This window comes from Salmo salar, chromosome 23 (assembly GCF_965601325.2).
Source record: "Salmo salar chromosome 23, fSalSal1, whole genome shotgun sequence".
NCBI classification, from domain to species: Eukaryota; Metazoa; Chordata; class Actinopteri; order Salmoniformes; family Salmonidae; genus Salmo; species Salmo salar.
Window position 1 is genome coordinate 7,000,795 of NC_138313.1, and position 23,813 is coordinate 7,024,607.

General features: G+C 40.9%; 1 protein-coding gene across 3 annotated transcripts in view; it reads right to left on the bottom strand.

Annotated features, from left to right (window-relative positions):
- Nucleotides 1-18,020, bottom strand: part of LOC106584006 (kinesin-associated protein 3) — a 45,109-nt gene extending 27,089 nt beyond the window's left edge. For all 3 annotated transcript variants that reach the window (XM_014168741.3, XM_014168738.3, XM_014168740.3), the window contains exons 1-10: nucleotides 17,807-18,020; nucleotides 16,723-16,854; nucleotides 15,632-15,774; nucleotides 8,435-8,487; nucleotides 8,136-8,277; nucleotides 7,254-7,353; nucleotides 6,632-6,756; nucleotides 6,273-6,371; nucleotides 5,902-6,080; nucleotides 740-902 (exon numbers count right to left, since the gene is read on the bottom strand). In XM_014168741.3, coding sequence (XP_014024216.1) covers nucleotides 740-902; nucleotides 5,902-6,080; nucleotides 6,273-6,371; nucleotides 6,632-6,756; nucleotides 7,254-7,353; nucleotides 8,136-8,277; nucleotides 8,435-8,487; nucleotides 15,632-15,774; nucleotides 16,723-16,854; nucleotides 17,807-17,847 — 1,177 coding nt within the window. In that variant the 5' untranslated portion in view covers nucleotides 17,848-18,020. The remainder of the gene's footprint in view (nucleotides 1-739; nucleotides 903-5,901; nucleotides 6,081-6,272; nucleotides 6,372-6,631; nucleotides 6,757-7,253; nucleotides 7,354-8,135; nucleotides 8,278-8,434; nucleotides 8,488-15,631; nucleotides 15,775-16,722; nucleotides 16,855-17,806) is intronic.
- Nucleotides 18,021-23,813: the final 5,793 nt, after the last annotated feature.

Consider the following 23,813-nt stretch of genomic DNA (forward strand, 5'->3'; position numbering starts at 1 on the left):
ACATCTTATATACTCAGTTAGAAAGAAAATTACTTCAGTCACCATTCACCACCAAAACAAAATGCAAATGCATCCAACATGTTGGTAGAGTCACGCTTGATTTAGTCATTGCGTGCGAGAATATGTGACCTACACTATTAAGTGAAATTTGTCCAAATACTAGATGTAGGCTTTAAAGAGCTTTCATTTCTAAACGGTAAATCAGATATGTATGAAAATACTCTCAAATAAGACAACTTTCTGTACCGTCACCTAATAGGAAACATCTGATCTCAAATAAAAAATGCTGGAGTAGAGGCAAATCAACAAAGAAAATGCATCACTGTCCAAATACATACGTTGGGGAATGTATTCGGCTATGTTTAGCCTAAGCGTGGACTGGCATGCACCTGCATATCATGTGTGTGCACACAAGTGCGTGTCTCATTCATAAAGTAAAAATCCTGTAGACCCCTCAGCCTTTCCGGACAGATTCTGCAAAAACAACATTTATGCTGCGGCCCAGCGTATTATTCTAACAAATATATTATATTAATTATGCACATTACCCAACCTTCCCTGAAGAGGTTTTAAAAGGCCCATTACAGATGCTCCCAGCCGTGCCACATGACCCCCTGGACGAGCTAACACACCAGTCACACACAGGATCTAGTTTCAGGAGTAAGCCTCGCTGGCTCTGGTTCTGCTGGCCATTACACACATGTACACACATACACAGTTGTGTCAGTGAGTAGTGTACCTAGCAGTGAGGAGAGTTTGGGGATGAGTCCAGCCTGAACCATCTGGCTGCGGAGGCCTGTGTCAAAGGAGAGGTTGAGGAGCAGGCGCAGTGTAGTGTTCAGTAGGTCTTCATGCTTACAGGGCAGCAGCCTGGCCAGTTTCTCCACAGCATACGTCTCTGCCTGAACACCAGAGAACAGAGGAGACAGTGAGGGAGACATTGTCTCCAAGTCATTTAACACAACCCAATATAAATGTGCACCGATACACACCCTACTTCAACAACCAATCCCACCATGAGACCACAATGATACTTTCTTTGACGTCAGACAAATCAAATCACATTTTATTGGTCACATACACATGGTTAGCAGATGTTATTGCGAGTGTAGCGAAATGCTTATGCAGTTTCCTAAGGACTAGAAGCGAAGCTGTCATCTCTATCGGCGCCAACTTTAACAACACAGACTTCACCTGTGTTGGGGGTCAATTTCATTTTAACTCCGTTCATTCAATGAATTACTTAAAACTAATTCAACTTATTTTGTAATTTGGTAAGAATGTTGTCCTGAATGTACAGAGATAGCAGTGTTGACTAGATACACAGTGTTGACAGGTAGGTGCAGGTGTTGAGCAGACGCATCAAGGACCAGTCTATAAGGCACCACGAAGAGTAGCAAACCAGATGGCCTGCACACTGGAGGTGTGTGTGTCAATTACACTGCTACTGTGTTCAAAGGTAATCCACTGACACCAATACAAATTGTCTGCACAGTAATCAACTACAGTTCTAAAGCCATCTTACAACTGTTATCTGGTGTTGAATACAAACGTGTAATAAGTAGAATGATGACAAATCACTAACTAATTATCTTTTTGTAGCTAATCAGCCTGCAACTAAAACCGTCCCCTGAGATAAAGTGATACTCTGTGAATAACATGTTGAGAGCACTACTCTTCTGTTCTGCTGGACTCATGTAGACAATGGGCAAGAACCCCTAAGGGTTCTTTTATCAGAGTCAAAGATACACTAAAAGGAAACAAAAAAATAAAATAAAATAAAAACTGTTCCTAACTGAGTCTGGCTTTAATAAAAAGGCACACAAACTGGCTGAGATTGGATCCAGGTGGGACTGCAGTAAGACAGGGAAGTAAAGCAATGATCACTGAAGTCCTACAACTGTACTAGAGAAGGCATCAAAAGTAACTATCAAAAGTAACTAACTAAATGTAAACTAGTACAAAATACCACAAATACCACAAAATAATAAAAATAGTATTATTATTATACATTCTCAATCTACAGTAAGTCAGAGGACCTGAGACTTTGTATGTACAGTGAGCTTCAAAAGTATTGGGACAGCGATACATTTGTTGTTGTTTTTTCCTCTGTACTCCGGCACTTTAGATTTTAAATGATTCAATGACTGAGGTTAAAGTGCAGACTGTCAGCTTTATGTTGAAAGTATTTTCATCCATATGAAAAACCATTTATAAAAAAAACAGCACTTTCTGTACATTTGCCCCCCCAATTTTAGGGAACCAAAACTATTGGGGCTAATACACCTACAGTGCATTCAGAAAGTACCAAGATCCCTTGACTTTTTCCACATTTTGTAATGTTACAGCCTTATTCTAAAATTGATTAAATCGTTTTTCCCCTCTCAATCAATCTACACACAATACCCCATAATGACAGCAAAAACAGGTTCTCATAAATAATTGCAAATTTATTTGAAATTTTTAAAATGGGGAGTCGCTACACAGCAATTGTCAGGTCTCACCAGAGATGTTTGATTGGGTTCAAGTCCAGGCTCTGGCTGGGCCACTCAAGGACATTCAGAGACTTGTCCCGAAGCCACTCCTGCGTTGTCTTGGCTGTGTGCTTAGGGTAGTTGTTCTGTTAGAAGGAAAACCAGTGCCCCAGTCTGAGATACTGAGCATTCTGGAGAAGGTTTTCATCAAGGATCTCTCTGTACTTTGCTTCATTCATCTTTCCCTCGATCCTGACTAGTCTCCCAGTCCATGCCGCTGAAAAACATCACCACAAGCATGATGCTGCTTACACCACCATGCTTCGCCAAAGGGATTGTTTTGGCCAGGTGATGAGCAGTGCCTGGTTTCCTCCAGACGTAACGCTTGGCATTCAGGCGAAAGAGTTCAATCTTGGTTTCATCACACCAGAAAATCTTGATTTCTCATGGTCTGAGAGTCCTTTAGGTGCCTTTTGGCAAACTCAAAGTGGGCTGTCATGTGCCTTTTACTGAGGAGTGGCTTCCGTCTGGCCACTCTACAATAAAGGTCTGATTGGTGGAGTGCTGCAGAAATGGTTGTCCTTCTGGAAGGTTCTCCAATCTCCACAGAAGAACTCTGGAACTCTGTCAGAGTGACCATCAGGTTCATGGTCACCTCCCTGACAAATACCCTTTTCCCCAAATTGCCAGCTCTAGGAACAGTCTTGGTGATTCCAAACTTCTTCCTTTTGAGAATGATGGAGGCCACTGTGTTCTTGGGGACATACAATTTTGGTACCCTTTCCCAGATCTGTGCCTCGACACAATCCTGTCTCGGAGGTCTACAGACAATTCCTTCAACCTCACGGCTTGGTTTTTTTCTCTGACATGCACTGTCAACTGTGGGACCTTATATAGACAGGTGTGTGCCTTTCCAAATCATGTCTAATTAACAAAATTTACAACAGGTGGACTCCAATCAAGGATGATCAATGGAAACAGGATGCACCTGAGCTCAATTTTGAGTCTCATAGCAAAGGGTCTGAATACTTATGTAAATAAGGTATTTCTGTTTTCTATAAATTTGCAAAAATGTACATTATCGGGTATTGTGGATAGATTGCTGAGGGAAAAATGTAATTGAATCTATTTTAGAATAAGGCTGTAACGTAACAAAATGTGGAAAAAGGGAAGGGGTCTGAATACTTTCCGAATGCACTATATGTGTATCAAAGTAGTCAAAACTTTATTTGGTCCTATATTCCTAGCACGCAATGATCACATCAAGTTTGTGACTACAAACTTGTTGGACGCATTTCCTATTTGTTTTGGTTGTGTTTGATTATTTTGTGCACAATAGAAATGAATGGTAAATAATGTAGTCACTTTTATTGTAAATAAGAATGTAATATGTTTCTAAACACTTCTACATTAATGTGGAAGCTACCATGACTATGGATAGTCCTGAATGAATCGTGAATAATAATAATAATAATAAAGTGAGACGCACAAATATCATACCCCCAAGACATGCTAACCTCTCACCATTACAACAGGGGAGGTTAGCATTTTTGGGAGGGGGTATGATATTTACAATAAAAATGACTCCAAAATGACAATACATTTTTACCATTCATTTCTATTGGGCACAAAATAATCTGAAACACAACCAAAACAAGCAACAAATGCATTCAACAAGTTTGTAGAGTCACAAGCTTGATGTAATCATTGTGTGCAAGGAATATTGGATAAAATACTAAAAACATTTGACTACTTTAATACACATAAGAAAACTTGTCCCAATACTTTTGGTCCCCTACAATGGGGGAGACTATGTACACTGAACAAAAATATAAAAAGCAACATGCAACAATTTCAAAGATTTTACTGAGTTACAGTTCATACAAGGAAATCAGTCAATTGAAATAAATTCATTAGGCCCTAATAATCTATGGATTTCACATGACGGAATACAGATATGCATCTGCTGGTCACAGATAATAATTTTTTTTTAAATAAAAAAATTGGGTGTGGATCAGAAAACCAGTCAGTCTCTGGTGTGACCACTATTTGCCACATGCAGCGTGACACATCTCCTTCGCAAAGAGTTGATAAGGCTGTTGGTTGTGACCTGTGGAATGTTGTCCCACTCCTCATCAATAGCTGTGGGAAGTTGCTGGATATTGGCAGAAACTGGAACATACCCGTCATACACGTGGATCCAAAACATTCCAAACATGATCAATAGGTGACGTGTTTGGTGAGTATGCAGGCCAAGGAAGAACAAGGACATTTTCAGCTTCCAGGAATTGTGTACAGATCTTTGCGACATTGGGCCGTGCATTATCATGCTGAAACATGAGGTGATGGCGGCGGATGAATGGCATGACAATGGGCCTCAGGATCTTGTCACGGTATCTCTGTGCATTCAAACTGCCATCGATAAAATGCAATTCTGTTTGTTGTCCGTAACTTATGCCTGCCCATACCCTAACCCCACCATGGGGCACTCTGTTCAAAACATTGACATCAGCAAACCGCTCACCCATATCTGCCATCTTCCCGGTACAGTTGAAACCGGGATTCATCTGGGAAGAGCACACTACTCTAGCGTGCCAGTAGCCATCGAAGGTGAGCATTTGGCCACTGAAGTCAGTTACGACGTGGAACTCAGGCCAAGACACTGGTGAGGACGTCGAGAACGCAGATGAGCTTCCCTGAGACGTTTTCTGACAGTTTGTGCAGAAATTCTCCAGTTGTACAAACCCACAGTTTCATCAGTTGTCCGAGTGGCTAGTCTCAGACGATCCCGCAGGTGAAGAAGCCGGATGTGGAGGTCCTGGGCTGGCGTCATTACATGTGGTCTGCGGTTGTACGTACTGCCAAATTTTAAAAAATTACGTTAAAGGCGGCTTATGGTAGAGAAATGATCATGAAATTCTCTGGCAACATTCTCTGGTGGACATTCCTGCAGTCAGCATGCCAATTCTACGCTCCCTCAACTTGAGACATCTGTGGCATTGTGTTGTGTGACAAAACTGCACATTTCAGAGTGGCCTTTTATTGTCCCGAGCACAAGGCACACCTGTATAATGATCATGAGGTTTAATCAGCTTAATGATATGCCACACCTTTCAGGAGGATGAAGTATCTTGGCAAAGGAGAAAAGCTCACTAACAGGGATGTAAGAAAATGTGCGCACAACATTTTAGAGAAATAAGCTTTTTGTGCCTATGGAACATTTCTGGGATTTGTATGAAAATACCCTGAAATTAAAGCTGACAGTCTGCACTTTAACTGAAGTGCTAGGGTAGAGCCAAAACAACAAAAAAGTAGTCACTGTCCCAATACTTTTGGAGCTCACTGTATTTTTTTGGAGCTCCTGTACCCCTCTCCCTACATCCCTCCCTCTTCTCTGCCCCTCTCCCTCCGTCTTTCCCTCTCTTACCATGTCATTCTTATTCTCCAGGAAGATACTGAGCTTCTTGAGGAAGGAGACCACCAGCACCAGCAGCTCCTCGTCTTCCCGGTCCAGGGTCTTCACCAGGGTGTGGACGATGTTCTTGTTTCTCATCTTCAGCTCGGTGCGCGTGTCCTCAGCAAGGTTCAACAACAGGTGCAGAGCCACTGGGAAGCAATAGTGAGAGGGGACTGTAGAATCAAATAGTGATTCAACTTGATATTACTATGTAATAACCAATGTAGTTGGTAATTACTATGTAATTACATCACTGCATTATCAAGCACTAATAGTGCTGTCTGTAACAAACATCACTACCCCTCTGCTAGACATGGTAGTGTGCTACACCGTTACTGTACCTCGTAGAAGCTGCTCCTGCTTGATCAGTAGACCTTGGTACTTCTTGAAGGCTTTCTCATGCTCCTTCTTCACATTCTGGTTCTTATGGTCATCGTCACGTGAGATCAGTCAAGGAAGGAGTGTTACTGTATTGAACCAATGAACTCACTATATAGTCGTGTTTTATAATCAGCCAGCACTGAGGGCAGAAGGAACCCTGAGGCATTGACCCTGTCTATGTTGTTTTCGTTGTGTTGGACCCCAGTAAGACTAGCTGTCGCCATTGGCGTCGGCTAATGGGGACCCTAATAAAATCTAATCAAATCAAGCAGCAAGATATGTAACATTTAGGTGACCTTTGACTTCAGCTAAAGGATATAGGCTGCAGCCTTCTTCTGCAGTTCGTCCTGCCAGAGGTCGTACCTCTTCAGCTCGTGTTCAATTATGTTCATACAGAGGGCTCCGATCTTATAGTGGGTCACCTGCCCATGGAACTGGGAGAAACTGGGGAAGGGAAGAGAAAGGGTTTACAAGGCTTCCACTTATTCAAAAGTGCATTTCGTTCATTGTTATGCAACACCTATTTTTTAGCACAGTCGGATGCTCAGATTGAAATGATCCTATCAGCTGAGAGCTTAGTCCAAAACGTCAACTGCAAAAAAAGGACAAGAAAGATTGCGTAAAACAGTATCTCATCTCCTACTCATAATCAGCCAGACACAAACCAAATCATTTCAAAACCAAACAGCACTGCCACGGAGCGGGGCCAAGAAGGACTATCAGCTTTCAGAACTACGTAGATCCTCTCACAACTCAAATCGCTCTTGACAAGTAGTTTAATTATTATTCTATCAAGGGTAATTAGTGTTTCCCAACCCCCAAGGTTGGAAAGTAAGGTTTTGTCATATGTTGTCATAGTTATGCGATTGCTGTCAGAATGAGAGAGAGCAGAACATGAAAACAAAAGAAGAGGTTCTGGCGAGGGAGAGGGAGTTGTATACCTGGAGAAGCAAAAGAAGACGTAGATGATGGTGGTTGCCAGGTCAACGCTCTGTTTCCAGTCCTCCCTCAGAACTCTGGCCAGGGCTCCCAGGGCTGTCTCTGATGAGCAGCAGACGCCACACAGGTCAGAGAGAAAGCAAGAGAGAGGTGGGGAGGTGAGAAGAGAGAGTGAGGAAAGTGATAGATATATATATATATATATATATATGTGATGTGTGTGTGGGGGGGGCAAGGGGAGTGATTGAGGAAGGAGGGGGATTATTTGAAGTATGTTAGGATTTGAAAGGGAAGTATGCAGTTGGGGTGGAGGTGGGCAGGTAGTGGAAAGAGTCTAGCATGGAGATGACAGTCAGCTTGGGGTGGGAGGTTAAGGTAAGGAATCTGGGGGAATGTAAAGGGTTCCAGGCTCCCATGGCTTGAGCTATGGGTGATCTTCATTGTAAAGATACATATCACATTGTTCCATTTCCCCTGGCCATCTCCACTTTCCTCACTGACCCGAGGTCTCATGGTTCACATGCACGTTCTACCGTTATCAACGTCTGACCATGTGATCCGTTACGACAGACAAAGTGAGCCTGTGATGCATAGTGACAGTTACAAAATGAAGCCATGCCATCATTTGACAGCTGTAATGGATGAGGACCCTGTGCTGTTGTGAGAGAAAACAGCTCTGTCGTCAGGGAAGGGAATAGGAAGGACTAGTGCTAGGCTGTGTTTTCTTATGAACGGGATGGGCTGGTGAGAGAGTCTGTAGATTATATCAACCAATGACACTAGAGTTTGTCTAGCCTGGCCTGTACAGCTTTTAAACACCCAGCAGAACAGAGAAGATGATTTCTCGGGAACGTAGCATTGTGACAGATGGGAAAGGAACGTACCATTCTGCAGGAGCTCCTCCAGGTTGTCTGGGTTGCGGGCAAGGTGGAGGATGAGGGTGGCACCCCTGACCTTCTCTGGGATGTCCTCATACAGCAGCTCCACATAGTGATCTATCCTGTTGATGTTGGCCTCCTCATCCAGCTGAGAACAGAGATACAGTATAGGTGAGGAATGGCGAGGGTTAAAATCATACCGACATAATACTGTGATAATCGTGCTACAAACACACAGAAACAGACTTGGACACGAACAGCCACACAGTCAGACACGTACACACATTTGAAGATGCTCTGCTTACCTCCAACCCCTCAAATGGTGCGAGGTCTCTCGGCGAGTGTTTCTCTCGTTTGTCTGTGAGGAGGACAGGACAGCATGTGCACTAGTAAGCATGATAAAGGTGTATTTACACAATGAATCACGGGCAAAGTCATTCAGATCAAATCAACTTTTATTGTTCAAGTACACATACTGTATTTTGCAGATGTTATCGCAGGTGCAGCGAAACGCTTATGTTTCTATACTTCTATCCAACAGTCTCCCACACCTACTCATTCAAGGGTTTTTATTTATTTTGACTATTTTCCACATTGTAGAATGATAGTGAAGACATCAAAACTATGAAATAACACATATGGAATCATGTAGAAACCCCAAAAAGTGTTATCCTCTGCCTTGATGACAGCTGTGCACACTCTTGGCATTCTCTCAACCAGCTTCATGAGGTAGTCACATGGAATGCATTTCAATTAACGGGTGTGCCTTGTTAAAAATTAATTTCTGGAATTTCTTTCCTTAATGCATTTAATCAGTTGTGTTGTGACAAGGTAGGGCTGGGCGATATGGCCAAAATATTATATCATGGTATACATTTTTTTTTTAAACTGACGTTTTTTTTTGTTTTTATAATAAATGTTCTACAATTGCTTCATGAGTTGTGAGTGATCCTAGGGTGGCAACACATATATTCTAAGTGATTTCAATTAGTCTTTTATACTGTTCAATTCAACCAAAACAAATTTCAGCACTTTTATAATTTCCTGCACTCAACTGCAGTGGTGGAAAAAGTACCCAATTGTCATACTTGAATAGAAGTAAAGATACGTTAATAGAAAATGACTCAAGTAAAAGTGAAAGTCACCCAGTAAAATACTTGAGTAAAAGTCTAAAAGTATTTGGTTTTAAATATACTTAAGTATCAAAAGTAAAAAAAAACAGTTGGCACCATTTTCTTATTTACGGATAGCCAGGGGCACACTCCAACACTCAGACATAATTTACAAACAAGGCATGTGTTTAGTGAGTCCTCCAGATCAGAGGCAGTAGATTACCAGTAATGTTCTCTTGACAAGTGCGTGAAATGGACCATTTTCCTGTCCTGCAAAAAAATCTGAATGTAACGAGTACTTTTAGGTGTCAGGAAACATTTATGTAGTAAAAAGTACAATATTTTCTTTCGGAATGTAGTGAAGTAAAAGTAGTCAAAAAAAAAAAATAGTAAAGTACAGATACCCAAAAAAAATGACATAAGTAGTACTTGAAAGCATTTTTACTTAAGTACTTTACACCACTGTTCAATTGAGATCATTTCCACACTGCCACATGGGGCTGCACGATATGGGAAAATAATCTAGGACTTATTTTTAACCAAATGTTGCAATTGCGATTTGACTTGTGAATTAGAGCAAAACTGTTGGAATCATGGAAATAGATTGACTATTCTAATTCTATAGCTAGAATATAATAGTGGGCACTTGGAATACAGTGTAGTTTGAGATGACAACGAATTAAAATGCCAGGGAGGAGTTATTGTGACAGGGTTGGAACTAAAGTGTTGATAAGTGTTTCCTAGGGGACCCTATAAAGCTTTGGTTACATTGCATGTTCTCTCTTAGCTAGTTCATGTAGCTAACATATTCCTCTTTGATTTAGAAGATACTGTTGCACAAACAACATGCTGATTTAGGTCTACACCATCACTGGTATTATCAGGCTGTATTAGCTAGCTATGTTTGCTCTTACTCAGTACATTTATTAGCTAGCTAGCTAGCTATTAGCATTAGTGGCTAACAACTAGCGTCTCACAAGATTAAGGGCAACTTGCTAAGACAAGCTAGCTGTTTGCTGATGTAAGAAACAAAAACAAATAGTGTCATTATAGAACGCTAGTGGATTTATATTAAAACAGCATTATTGTCATCAACATTGTTGCATGTGCTGCATTGACCATGCAGACTGAAGGCAAGTGTATTGTGGTTGAGGAACATCAAATGCGCTCCTTGAGTGACAGGGGGCGTGGCTAGGTCTGTGTGGAAAGTGGCACAGAGAGAAAGAGCGGAAAGATATGACTCAAGTAGCGAACTATAAAAATAGACTTTACACATGGCATATCACATTTAACAAACCAAACATTCAAAAACCAGTCCCTGCATCAATACCGGTATACCGCCCAGCCCTAGGTGGTATACTAACCAGTCCTCGACTAACCGGTGCCCCCGCACACTGACTCTGTACCAGTGCCTCCTGTACAGTTGAAGTCGGAAGTTTACATACACTTAGGTTGGAGTCATTAAAACTCGTTTTCAACCACTCCACAAATGTCTTGTTAACAAACTATAGTTTTGGCAAGTGGGTTAGGACATCTACTTTGTGCACGACACAAGTCATTTTCCCAACAATTGTTTACAGACAGGTGATTTCACTGTATCACAATTCCAGTGGATCAGAAGTTTACATACACTAAGTTGACTGTGCCTTTAAACAGCTTGGAAAATTCCAGAAAATTATGTCATAGCTTTAGAAGCTTCTGATAGGCTGATTGACATCATTTAAGTCAATTGGAGGTGTACCTGTGGATGTATTTCAAGGCCTACCTTCAAACTCAGTGCCTCTTTACTTGACATCATAGGAAAATCAAAAGAAATCAGCCAAGACCTCAAAACAAATTGTAGACATCCACAAGTCTTGTTCGTCCAAGGGAGCAATTTCCAAACGCCACGTTCATCTGTACCAACAATACTATGCAAGTATAAACACCATGGGACCATGCAGCTGTCATACCGCTCAGGAAAAAGACGTGTTTGGTCTCCTAGAGTTGAATGTACTTTGGTACGAAAAGTGCAAATTAATCCCTGAACAATAGCAATGGACCTTGTGAAGATGCTGGAGGAATCAGGTGGTTTGCTGCAGGAGGGACTGGTGCACTTCACAAAATAGATGGCATCATGAGGAAAGGAAAATTATGTGGATGTATTGAAGCAACATCTCAAGACATCAGTCAGGAAGTTAAAGCTTGGTCACAAATGGGTCTTCCAAAAGGACAATAACCCCAAGCATACTTCCAAAGTTGTGGCAAAATGGCTTAAGGACAACAAAGTCAAGGTATTGGAGTGGCAATCACAAAACCTTGACCTCAATCCTATAGAAAATTTGTGTGCAGAACTGAAAAAGCGTGTGCGAGCAAGGAGGCCTACAAACCTGACTCAGTTACACCAGCTCTGTCAGGAGGAATGGACAAAAATTCAACTTATTGTGGATAGCTTGTGGAAGGCTACCCGAACATTTGACCCAAGTTAAACAATTTAAAGGCAATACTACCAAATACAAATTTAGTGTATGTAAACTTATGACCCACTGTGAATGTGATGAAAGAAATTAAAGTTGACATAAATCACTCTCTCTACTACTATTAAACTGCTGTTTAATTATGTTACTTGTATTTTACATTTTTTACTTAACTTTTTTTGTTCTTAAAACTTCTTAAAGAATTGTTAGTTAAGGGCTTATAAGTAAGCATTTCACTGTAATTCTACACCTGTTTTATTCGGCACATATTTGATATATGCAAGATAGCTCTATTTGGTAAAAGACCAAGTCCATATTATGGCAAAAACAGCTCAAATAAGCAAAGAGAAACGAGAGTCCACCATTACTTTAAGACATGAAGGTCAGTCAATCCGGAAAATGTCAACAACTTTGGTTTATGAGGACAACCACAGGAAAGGAAGACCCAGAGTTACCTCTGCTGCAGAGGATAAGTTCATTAGAGTTACTAGCCTCAGAAATTGCAGCCCAAATAAATTCTTCAGAGTTCAAGTAACAGACACATCTAAACATCAACTGTTCAGACGACACGGCGTGAATCAGGCCTTAATGTTCGAATTACTGAAAAAAATTAGATTTTTGGTCCCAACCGCCATGTCTTTGTGAGATGCAGAATAGGTGAACGGATGATCTCCACATGTATGGTCCCCACCGTGAAGCATGGAGGAGGAGATATGATGGTATGGGGGTGCTTTGCTGGTGACACTGTCAGTGACTTGTTTAGAATTCAATGTACACTTAACCAGCATGGCTACCAAAGCATTCTGGAGCGATATGCCATCCCATCTCGTTTGCGCTTAGAGGGACTATCATTTGTTTTTCAACAGGACAATGACCCAACACATCTCTAGGCTGTGCAAGGGCTATTTGACCGAGGAGAGTGATGGAGTGCTGCATCAGATTACCTGACCACCACAATCACCCGGCCTCAAGCCAATTGAGATGGTTTGGGATGAGTTGGACCGCAGAGTGAAGGAATAGCAGCCAACAAGTGCTCAGCATATGTGGGACCTCCTTCAAGACTGTTGGAAAAGCATTCCAAGTGAAGCTGGTTGAGAGAATGCTAAGAGTGTGCAAAGCTCTCATCAAGGCAAAGGTTGGCTACTTGGAAGAATCTCATATATAAAACATATTTAGATTTATTTAACACTTTTTAGTTACTTTATGATTCCATATGTGTTATTTCATAGGTTTTGATGTCTTCACTATTATTCTACAATGTAGAAAATAGTAAAAAAATTAAGAAAAACTCTGAAATGAGTAGGTGTGTCCAAACCTTTGACTGGTACTGTATGTCAGATGTCAATAGTGGCCGGGAGGCTGTCTTCTCTCAAATGAGCCATTGATCATATTTTTGCAATATTCCTACTTGAGGTCGACCAGCATGGCCGATTAATTAGGGCCGATTTCAAGTTTTCGTAACAAATCGGTAGTCAGCATTTTTTGACGCCGAATATGGCCGATTACATTGCACTCCACGAGGAGACTGCGTGTCAGGCTGACCACCTGTTACGTGAGTGCAGCAATGAGCCATGGTAAGTTGCTAGCTAGCATTAAACTTATCTTATAAAAAACAAATCTTAACATAATCATTAGTTAAACTAATAATATTATCAACCATGTGTAGTTAACTGGCTTGTCCTGCGTTGCAAATAATCATTGCGGTGCCTGTTAATTTCTCATCGAATCACAGCCTACTTCGCCAAAACGGGTGATGATTTAACAAGCGCATTCACATAAAAAGCACTGTCGTTGCACCAATGTACCTAACCATAAACATCAATGCCTTTCTTAAAATAAATACACAAGTATATTTTTTTAAACCTCAATATTTAGTTAAAAGAATTTCATGTTAGCAGGCAATATAAATAGGGAAATTGTGTCACTACTCTTGCGTTTTGTGCAAGCAGTCAGGGTATATGCAGCAGTTTGGGCCACCTGGCTCGTTGCGAACTGTGTGAAGACCATTTCTACCTAAACAAGACCGTAATTAATTTGCCAGAATTTTACATAATTATGACATAACATTGTAGGTTGTGCAATGTAACAGCAATATTTAGATTTAGGGATGACACCCGGTTCCCTATTTCACTGAAAGAATAAATGTTTTGTATGTTTTCGAAATGATAGTTTCCGGATTTGACCATATTAATGACCTAAGGCCCGTATTTCTGTGTGTTTATTATAATTAAACTGTTGTGTGGGATTACTGACGACAGGATACAAAAACGCTTGTTAGCAAAGCCTAATCTCATGTTTGAGAATACACTCAAACTGGCCCAGGCCATGGAGTCCGTGAATAGAAATGCACTGGATTTGCAGGCCATACTGCATGCCATACAGTAAAAGAGAGCAGCTCTGAGCTCGCTGAGTTTCAAAGAAGGGAAAGCCGCGGGGCAGCCCGTCCGGTTAATAGAGACTGTTATAGTTGCAAAGGCAAACACAAAGCGGTTGAAACATGAAAAGTTTTATGCATGTTGGATAATATGACACATTGTGAGGGCGTGCCACAATTAGAAAAAGCTACGGGCTACAGAAAATAAAATGAACAGAAGAAAACCGAATACCTCGCGACGCTCTAACTACCGCTCAAATTAAGTAATAGAAAGTGAGTGCGCAGACACAGAGCAAGCGCTCTCAATGTACAGTGTACAGGGGGTGAATATGAAAAAGGTGAAGCCTTTTATTGTGGAAATGGGAATAAATGGATTTAAGGTACCGTTTGAAATAGACACAGGATGTAGCGTCACACTGATGAACAGATCCCAATTCAATGAGAAGTGGAGAAAAGGTGAAGTGGACAAACTGAAAGACATCCCCATTAAACTCAAAACGTACACAGGGGAGAAAAAAATAAAAAAAATAAAAAAATAAACTCTCCTCTGCCTCCCATCTCCTCTCCTTCTACGTCATTTCAGGTCACAACTTTGCTACCTGACAACTTTACGGTTTTTACTTTTTAATTACCGTTTATATTTTTAGTTTTTCCCCTCACTCAACTTTTTTTCATTCAACTTTTTCACTCCGGACGTTTTATCTGGACATGGTTCGTCAGGACTTCCAACAGCCGAAGCTAAGTAACATTAACATGATGCCTTCTAATTGCAGTCGCTGTACTCATAATATACAGGAGAACGATCGCCTTACGGCGAGGATAGCTGTGCTGCAAGCCCAGCTTCAGACGCAATCGTTAGGAAAGGGTAATTTCAGTGTAGGAAAGGATGAAACAGCGTCTGTGCCACCAGTAAGTACAGATAGTAACGTTAGTATAAATCCCCTCGCACGGTCCCCGCAGCCGGACAACTTTCTCATGGCTTCTGGAGGGAAATGCTGTAGGAATGCTCAACCGGTGTCGCTCATTCAGCCAACAGAAACTTTCAACCGGTTCTCCCCATTAGCATGAGGTTGTAAGTAACAAAAAAATCGCAGGACATAAGCTTTCTGCCCATATCAGATATGTCAAAATTATTGTTAATCTAACTGCACTGTCCAATTTACAGTAGCTATTACAGTGAAATAATACCATGTTATTGTTTGAGGAGAGTGCACAATTATGAACTTGAAAATCTATTAATAAACCAATTAGGCACATTTGGGCAGTCTTGATACAACATTTTGAACAGATATACAATGGTTCATTGGATCAGTCTAAAACCTTGCACATACACTTCTGCTATCTAGAGGCCAAAATCTACAGAATCAACTTCCGGTAGACAGGTGTATCGCCAATATGCTCAACTGAAAGGATACTGTTTGTTTACAGTATACTAAAATGAGCTAAACGTATGTAGTATGTACTCATTAAGTATGTAGTATTAGTATGGGTATTCAAACACAGCTTATGTCTGTCGGCACCATCTTGCAGGGCCAGGCATTACCATGATGGAACCATTACCTGACTTTTTGCGGTTCAGCAGGTAGAAGAGCAGTTGCTCCACCTCGGGTAGTTTAGATGGATGAATAAGCCTGCATTCTTCCACCACTTTCCGAGCTAGGGAGGCAATGTCCGTGTTGGCGTTCAAGCTTTTTAGGCGGATGCTGCAAATAGAAAATACAGATGCAACATCATTTTGAGACATTTTCTAAGAAACAACATTGCTAGTTCCAATAACTCTTCCATGCGACAGGGAAGGAACGATAGTTTTGGTCTGTATTTCCCCTGGGACCCTACTTAGTGGTGAACATGTAAAATGGTACAAAAGCACCCCTTTTCAGGTGAGTGACTGAAAAACAACATTAATCGTAACTAGTAGCTTAGTAACATTAAGTTACGTTAGGTTAGCCTCTTTTAGAATCCAAGAGTGAAATACTTACTCTCGTCTCTAACATGTAGGCTCAGCATTCCCGAACAGTCCCGTTAAAAGTCAGAATGTTGAACAAACTTTATTTCAAATTATTTTACCTGTTGTCTGCCGATTCTGGCCCTATGTCGGAGGTAATCTGAGACAAAATATCCACAGGGAAGTGTTATAAACCCGACCTTCAGTACACTGGTCTGTATATTGGTTTTTCACACGTGACAAACACTTGCCCAATATGGCCAAGCCTAAACAAACCACAGCCCGAACATTGTCTGAGGCAATAAGCTGACAAACACTTCCAGCTGATTGTGAGGAAACGTGATTTGGTTGACTATGTTCAGTTACATTCGGCTATTGTTTACATACATTGCATCATGTGCAATCCGTTAGGTGATTGAAAATACAAGTGACAGAACCTACCAGCACCGCAAAAAGCACCACAACATTTTTTGGGTAAACAACAATTTCTTGTGGATACCCTATCTCCATCTCCTACCATCAATAGGACCAACATCACAGAAAACCGGTAAAGTGTAAATATAATTTTTTTCAACATTCTGGCTTGTAGAGACTCTTGCTTTTTTTTAGGCAGTCTCTTTCAGACTGAATAGCCATGGAGTAACCATGGTAACAGTCTGATGTTTAAGCAAACATCAGACATGTGTGTAGCTAGACCCTTGCTTACATTTTCTGACACTCCTTGCGTTCCCCAACCATCGGGTCTCCCATCTCACCGAGGATAGTTGCCTCCAACTCATACTGAACGATGAGGGCTTTCTCTGTCGGGTGGACATCCAAACTCCCTCCTTTCACTTTCCTATGGAATTAGATAAATGGCCAAGTGTCACATGAAGTGATCATGATGGAGAACCGGATGATAAACCAGTTTTGATTTACAACATTTAGTTTCAACTACTAAATTGTTAGCTAGACAGTAAGCTTGAAGCATATACTTAAATACAACATGTATTTTTTCATATCATTTTAAGACAATTGTCACATTGTTAAATGTCAATAACAGCTGATTGCTAGCCATAATTTGGGTGTAATCATTATTCCAAACAGTTGCATTTTCAACAAAAAACTGAGTTTCTATTGGAAAAATTAAGGTAGGTGCAGCAATGGCTAGAAGGGATCCAGCTTTTGTCAGATTTGACTTACACAGCAGGTTTCGATAATTAAAGTAGCCGCTTAAGAGAATTCGGTTAAGGTTAGGAAAAGGGTTAGTTAGCTAAAATGTCCACCCAAAATTGAATTCATTTAATTTAACAGAAGCTGAATCCCTCCTAGCCATGACCGGTAGGACCCTCCCCATTTTTCGTTCCGTTTAAGAAACGTTTCGCAACAGAATAGGCGTAATGAATACGCCCCTGGGTGGGTATAATTTGTGGTACGTTCCAACATGAATCTGTTCCAAAAACTTCGTAAAGTACAAGGTTGCCCACAAACAACGCATACACATGATCATTCACCTAGCTAACTAGCTGCCGAAAAGGCATCAACTCACCACGTAGCTTATTCTTAATGTTTGTCAATAGGCTACCAGAGACATTTTTTTTTAAATAAACGTGGTGAGTGAAAACTTAATGAAATGGCCCCCTCCAATCTTACTCGGCCGCGATACAAGTTTGTATGCGTTGTTTGTTGGCAACCTTGTTATTTGCGAAGCTTTTGGAACAGATTCCTGTTGGAACGTTCGACAAATTATATCCACCCTACGCCCCTGGCTAGCTAACGTTAGCTGCTAGTTAGTTGCTTGCAACCGTTACCTTTTCAAATACCGTGCATCTTCTGCTTGCAATTTTTCCATTTCGGAAATAATGGAAAACTCATATAAAATGTTCTTTTACAGTAATTTCAAAAGAACGACTGGATTTGTTAGCTAAATGTAGAGCTCTCATCGTTTATGCTTTTGCTTTGTGTTGCTAGGGTGAGACTGTCATCCCAGCATGCAAAGCAGAAAATGAGAGAAAAAGCATAGCCCGTGAAATGCGGACAAGAGAGCAACTTATCGCCATCTGTAGTTCTGGAGGAGAACATGTACAGCTGGAAAGGGATTCAGTTACAGGTGGGTCAGGTTTGTTTATCCGTTGACTGGGTTTAGCAGATACTGTATGTTATCCATTGTCCAGTCCACATATGTTGTTCCAGCCAGAGACCTCATGAAGGAACAACATGCATTATGTTATCTCTGGTATGACATAGTCAGGTAATGGATTCTTCAATTTCACACTTTTGTTGGATCTGATTTGTCCAGTTTTTCTAATCAGTGAAATTGAGTGCTTTTCCTTTAATCTAAGGAAACATCTTCCATATGTAGACCATTTCCTTTGTAACCAGCTGGTGATCTATTTTAATCCTTTTTTTATTAAGTTCAAGCCTGTGTTTGATTGGTTGGACATCTTTTTTAAGTAGCGTAGCTAACATGATGGACGTCCCAACAGAAAGTTCTGGTCACTGAGGTCACAGGGTTAGGTGACATTGACAATGGAATATACAGTTCAGGATGTAAATATGTGAACTTAGTGGCTAAATGTTATGAAACAGCTCAGAGCTAGGGAAAATGAATTATTCAAATCCATTTTCTCATCTGGCTATTACACTGGAATGGACTCCTTCAACCCTGTTTTAAGATACATTGTGTATAACAATTCAACAGTCTGAATGCAGTCCATAAATAATGATTGCACATATGAAGGGTACAGAAAATTAGATATAGTTGAGTTATACTGTAAACCCTTTATCATCTTAACAGTCTGAACAGTCTAGTCAACAAGTCATTAATATTGACAGCACATGTGTTAAAGGGACAGAACATGTGATTGCACAACTTGAGCTAGCTGATTTTAGCCTTTCGAAGTGACAGGTGATGTCATCACTCTGAAATTTGAATCCGTAGGCGAGAAGGCTACACTGGTATTTATTTTCTGATTGAAACAGAATTTACTGGCCATTGGACAACATATGAATTCTATGGGCAACACATTGCCTTTTACTATAAAGTCACCTGAAGTGAGTGAAAGGATGGGCGATGTTTACAGTTTGCCAATGCACATACGGTTATGTGCTGGCCAAGACTAGCTTACTGTAAAATATATGTAGGAGTGTTTAATGAGGAGTGTTTGATACTATTTACCATAAAGCCATTTGCATAGGATTGGCCATGCAGACTTGTTCTTTTTCTGATATCCTCTGCAGATCATGGTGCATCAACATCCAAGTCATTATTAAAGGCTATGTACAGTATGTGAACACTCGCAAGGGACGATAGTGCTTCTTTTTGGGATCTGAAATGTTGATTGAGCATGGTGACACGTACACATTGGGGATCTCCCTGGAGACATATGAAGGTAGATTCTTGAACCATAAGTCAGACTGACTGACACATATCTGGACCAGAAGTTCAGAGACAACAAAAACTGAGGCTAGGGCGATGCTTCAGCATCTGACTATAGGCAGAAAATAAATGTCAAAGAGTTTGAGTTTTGGACCGGGTGTGCCTTATCATGTGTTATGTCCAAATGTCTCTATTCAAAGCTTTAAATATAAAGAAATATTTACATGTTGTTGAGTGAATGCATGCATGGTCTAACATACATTTAAATGACTTATCACTCACTGTGTAAATTAGGCTTCTTGAGACAAGAACACTGCATATGCAGTGCATGCTATGTCTAGATACAAACATGAGAAGACATTGCTAAAAAATAACTGCTACATTATATGGCTGTAAGTGCCGGGTGAATGTATGGTCCGTCTTGTGTGCTTCTGGTATTTGTGGGTTGAAAGCTCTAATACCACTCGGCATGCCTGCTGTTTTGAGGGAGGAGGCTTCTTCTGAAACAGATAGCTAGCACCCCTCCCTCTGTCCCTGGCTCCTCTCTCACCCCTCCCAAGCCAAAGGCTCAAGCAGGTGACCCGTTAAGCCGGGGTCAGTTTTCAGCACCATCTCAAGAGGGAATCCCAGCCTATCCCTTTTTTCCACGCTGCCTGAAGCTACCACCCGACACCAGGATCCACAGACATAGCAGCACCACAGAAGCAACAACACTCTCACACTCGGTTCACACACACTACTCGCTCGCTAGACTGGACACACACAGAGTAGGGACACTGCCACAGGCACACTAGGTCACACACACAGACTGTTGGTTCACACATAGCTTGCTCGCTGTGCTGGACACACACACAGGGTAGGGATGTCTTCGAGCCTGGTGACACACAAAGAGCAGGGATGTCTTCCAGCCCTCGACCTAACATGGAGTTCCAAGCTCTCCACCAGGCCCATCGGAACCGCTGTAAGAACACAGATGCGTACATGTGTCGCCACAGCCTGTCCTTCCATCTGCACCACACCCTGAGGACTGAATTATTTGCCAGCTTCCTGTACCTGCTGGAGCAGATCCCCCTGGGTAAGGACAGAGGCGCCACCAACCGCCCTCATGGGGCTCTGGGCATAGTGAGGGGGGATGGGTGTGTTTGAGCATGATGTGTGCACTTTAAAGGGTAAACGAACAGGAGTCTTACCATACAGGCAGAGCTACAGTGTGTACTGTAGGCTGTAAATGATCTATGTGGGTATATAATATATGAGACAATCTGTTTTAATGGGACGTCTCTACATTAATAAATGTTTAAAAAAAAATATCCAGGTACAGTGTGTGCTTGCTGGCTGTCTGATATTGCACCATACTGTCCAGCTCCTATAGCAGAGATAATGTGCACCTAATCTAATTTATAGCCCTCAAAGTTATAACCCTGATTCAGGTCCTATAATCAGTTGAAAATGTCTCCACCATCTAACCATACTGACCATCCCACCATTATTATGATCAAACAAGAGATGGAACATATGCCTCTAAATGATTGATAATATACGAAAAAGATAGTAGCACTGTGTAATGGGATACTACTACTGTACTTACAGTGGCCTTGCTTAATGAAAACTTTATTTCTCCAATGAGTGTTCAGTGGGTAAAACCAACCTGTCCAAAACACGCCCTATCAATGGCATGGTATGTGAACTGTGTAAGCATTAACTCTGCCCTGTCATGAAGTGTGTAATTCACAACAGTCAGTTTCATAGTCATATTATTTACACATGCAGCCAGGAATTGTTATGGGTTGAATAAAGGCCTGTTTTTATGTCTTCATAAATGTTACATTTACACAGGCAGCCAAATCTTAATTTTTTACAAATTGGTCTTTTGACCAATCAGATCCTCTCTGAAAAGTAGCTTATGTGGAAAGAACTGATGTGATTGGTCAAAATACCAATTAGTGGGAAAAAATATCATAATTGGGCTGCCTGTGTTTGAGACAATTCCATATTTTCTTGAAGGGGAACAGAAACCAATAGTTGTCATATCAATCTTGTTATCAGATAGAGGTACAGACAGCAAAAAAAATGTATTCCATACAGCTCTGTAGTCTCATAGTAGATTGATTGTTTCAACAAGATGAAGAGGGCAAATTCAGAACAACAGTGAAATTACAAATCTGCATGTAAAAACAGTAGGTGACCTTTTGTACAATATGTGGTGAAATTCAGGCCTTTGGTAAGAGAAGACATATACAATGTGTTTGTCCAAACAGATGGAGGTACAAAGTCTAGGAACAAGAAACACTATCCTTCCACTAATGAGATTAACAAATTAAGGGTGATGATAGGGGAAGGTGGCCGTAAAATGGCAGCTGACTGACAGAACGACACCTTTAACACACACATCTCTTCCACACACTCTCTCTCTTTCTTCCCCTCCTCTGAGATGTCTTGTCCTTGTAACTATACTTAACCCTCTTTCCTCAAGGCGTCCCTATAAGGTCAGATGACTGAGTGTGTGTGCACGCCAATATTGTATCAGAATACAGTCTCTGTGCCAAACCTGATGCCTTGTGATCCTGAAACATTTCTCGGATAAAATGGTCTGCCAAGTGAACCCCTGATTCCAGAGGTCATGAATGTGCTTGGCATCCCTCTGGGCACACACTGGTTGTTTCAACGTACTGTGAAGTGGAATCAATGTGGAAAATAAGTCATCAATCAGTACTGTTTTCATCCAATTTCAACCAGCGTTGTAGAAATTGAAAAAAGGGTAAAACTTAACCTTAAATACATTGACTTACTCTGACTAACAGGTTGTTACATTTATCTAATTTCAACATAATCATCAGAACTACAGTATGTACAAGTTGAAATTGTTAAATTCCACATAGAAATGTTAAACATATTTTTCATCATATATTCAATATACATATATTGGGTGGTTGAAATTGTTTAATTTGAGATTTGATTAGATATATTTTATTAGACCTTGTTTATGTTGATAGTAAAATGGTATGTTTGAATCAACGTCATTGTTTCAACGTCATATCAACCTAAAAAAAAGGAGTACATATAAAGTTGGAAGTTTACATACACCTTAGCCAAATACATTTAAACTCAGTTTTTCACAATTCCTGACATTTAATCCTACTAAAAATTCCCTATCTTAGGCCAGTTAGGATCACCACTTTATTTTAAGAATGTGAAATGTCAGAATAATTGTAGAGAGAATGATTTATTTCAGCTTTTATTTCTTTCATCACATTCCCAGTGGCTCAGAAGTTTACATACACTCAATTAGTAATTGGTAGCATTGCCTTTAAATTGTTTAACTTGGGTCAAACGTTTTGGGTAGCCTTCCACAAGCTTCCCACAATAAGTTGGGTGAATTTTGGCCCATTCCTCCTGACAGAGCTGGTGTAACTGAGTCAGGTTTGTAGGCATCCTTGCTCGCACGTGATTTTTCAGCTCTGCCCACACATTTTCTGTGGGATTGAGGTCAGGGCTTTGTGATGGCCACTCCAATACCTTGACTTTGTCGTCCTTAAGCCATTTTGCCACAACTTTGGAAGTATGCTTGGGGTCATTGTCCATTTGGGGGACCCATTTGCGAACAAGCTTTAACTTCCTGACTGATGTCGTGAGATGTTGCTTCAATATTTCCACATAATTTTCCATCCTCATGATGCCATCTATTTTGTGAAGTACACCAGTCCCTCCTGCAGCAAAGCACCCCCACAACATAATGCTGCCACCCCCGTGCTTCACGGTTGGGATGGTGTTCTTCGGCTTGCAAGCCTCCCCCTTTTTCCTCCAAACATAACAATGCTCATTATTGCCAAACAGTTCTATGTTTGTTTCATCAGACCAGAGGACATTTCTCCAAAAAATACAATCTTTGTCCCCATGTGCAGTTGCAAACCGTAGTCTGGCTTTTTTATGGAGGTTTTGGAGCAGTGGCTTCTTCCTTGCTGAGCGGCCTTTCAGGTTATGTCGATATAGGACTCGTTTTACTGTGGATATAGATATGAAGATGCTGGAGAAAACAGGTATCTATAAAGGTCCTTTGCTGTTCTTCTGGGATTGATTTGCACTTTTTGCACCAAGTTATGTTCATGTCTAGGAGACAGAACACGTCTCTTCCTGAGCGGTATGACGGCTGCATGGTTCCATGGTGTTTATACTTGCGTACTATTGTTTGTACAGATAAACGTGGTACCTTCAGGCATTTGGAAATTGCTCCCAAGGATGAACCAGACTTGTGGAGGTCTACAATTTTCTTTCTGAGGTCTTGGCTGATTTCTTTAGATTTTTCCATGATGTCAAGCAAAGAGGCAGTGAGTTTGAAGGTAGGCCTTGAAATATATCCACAGGTATACCTCCGATTGACTCAAATGATGTCAATTAGCCTATCAGAATCTTCTAAAGCCATGACATCATTTTTGGGAATT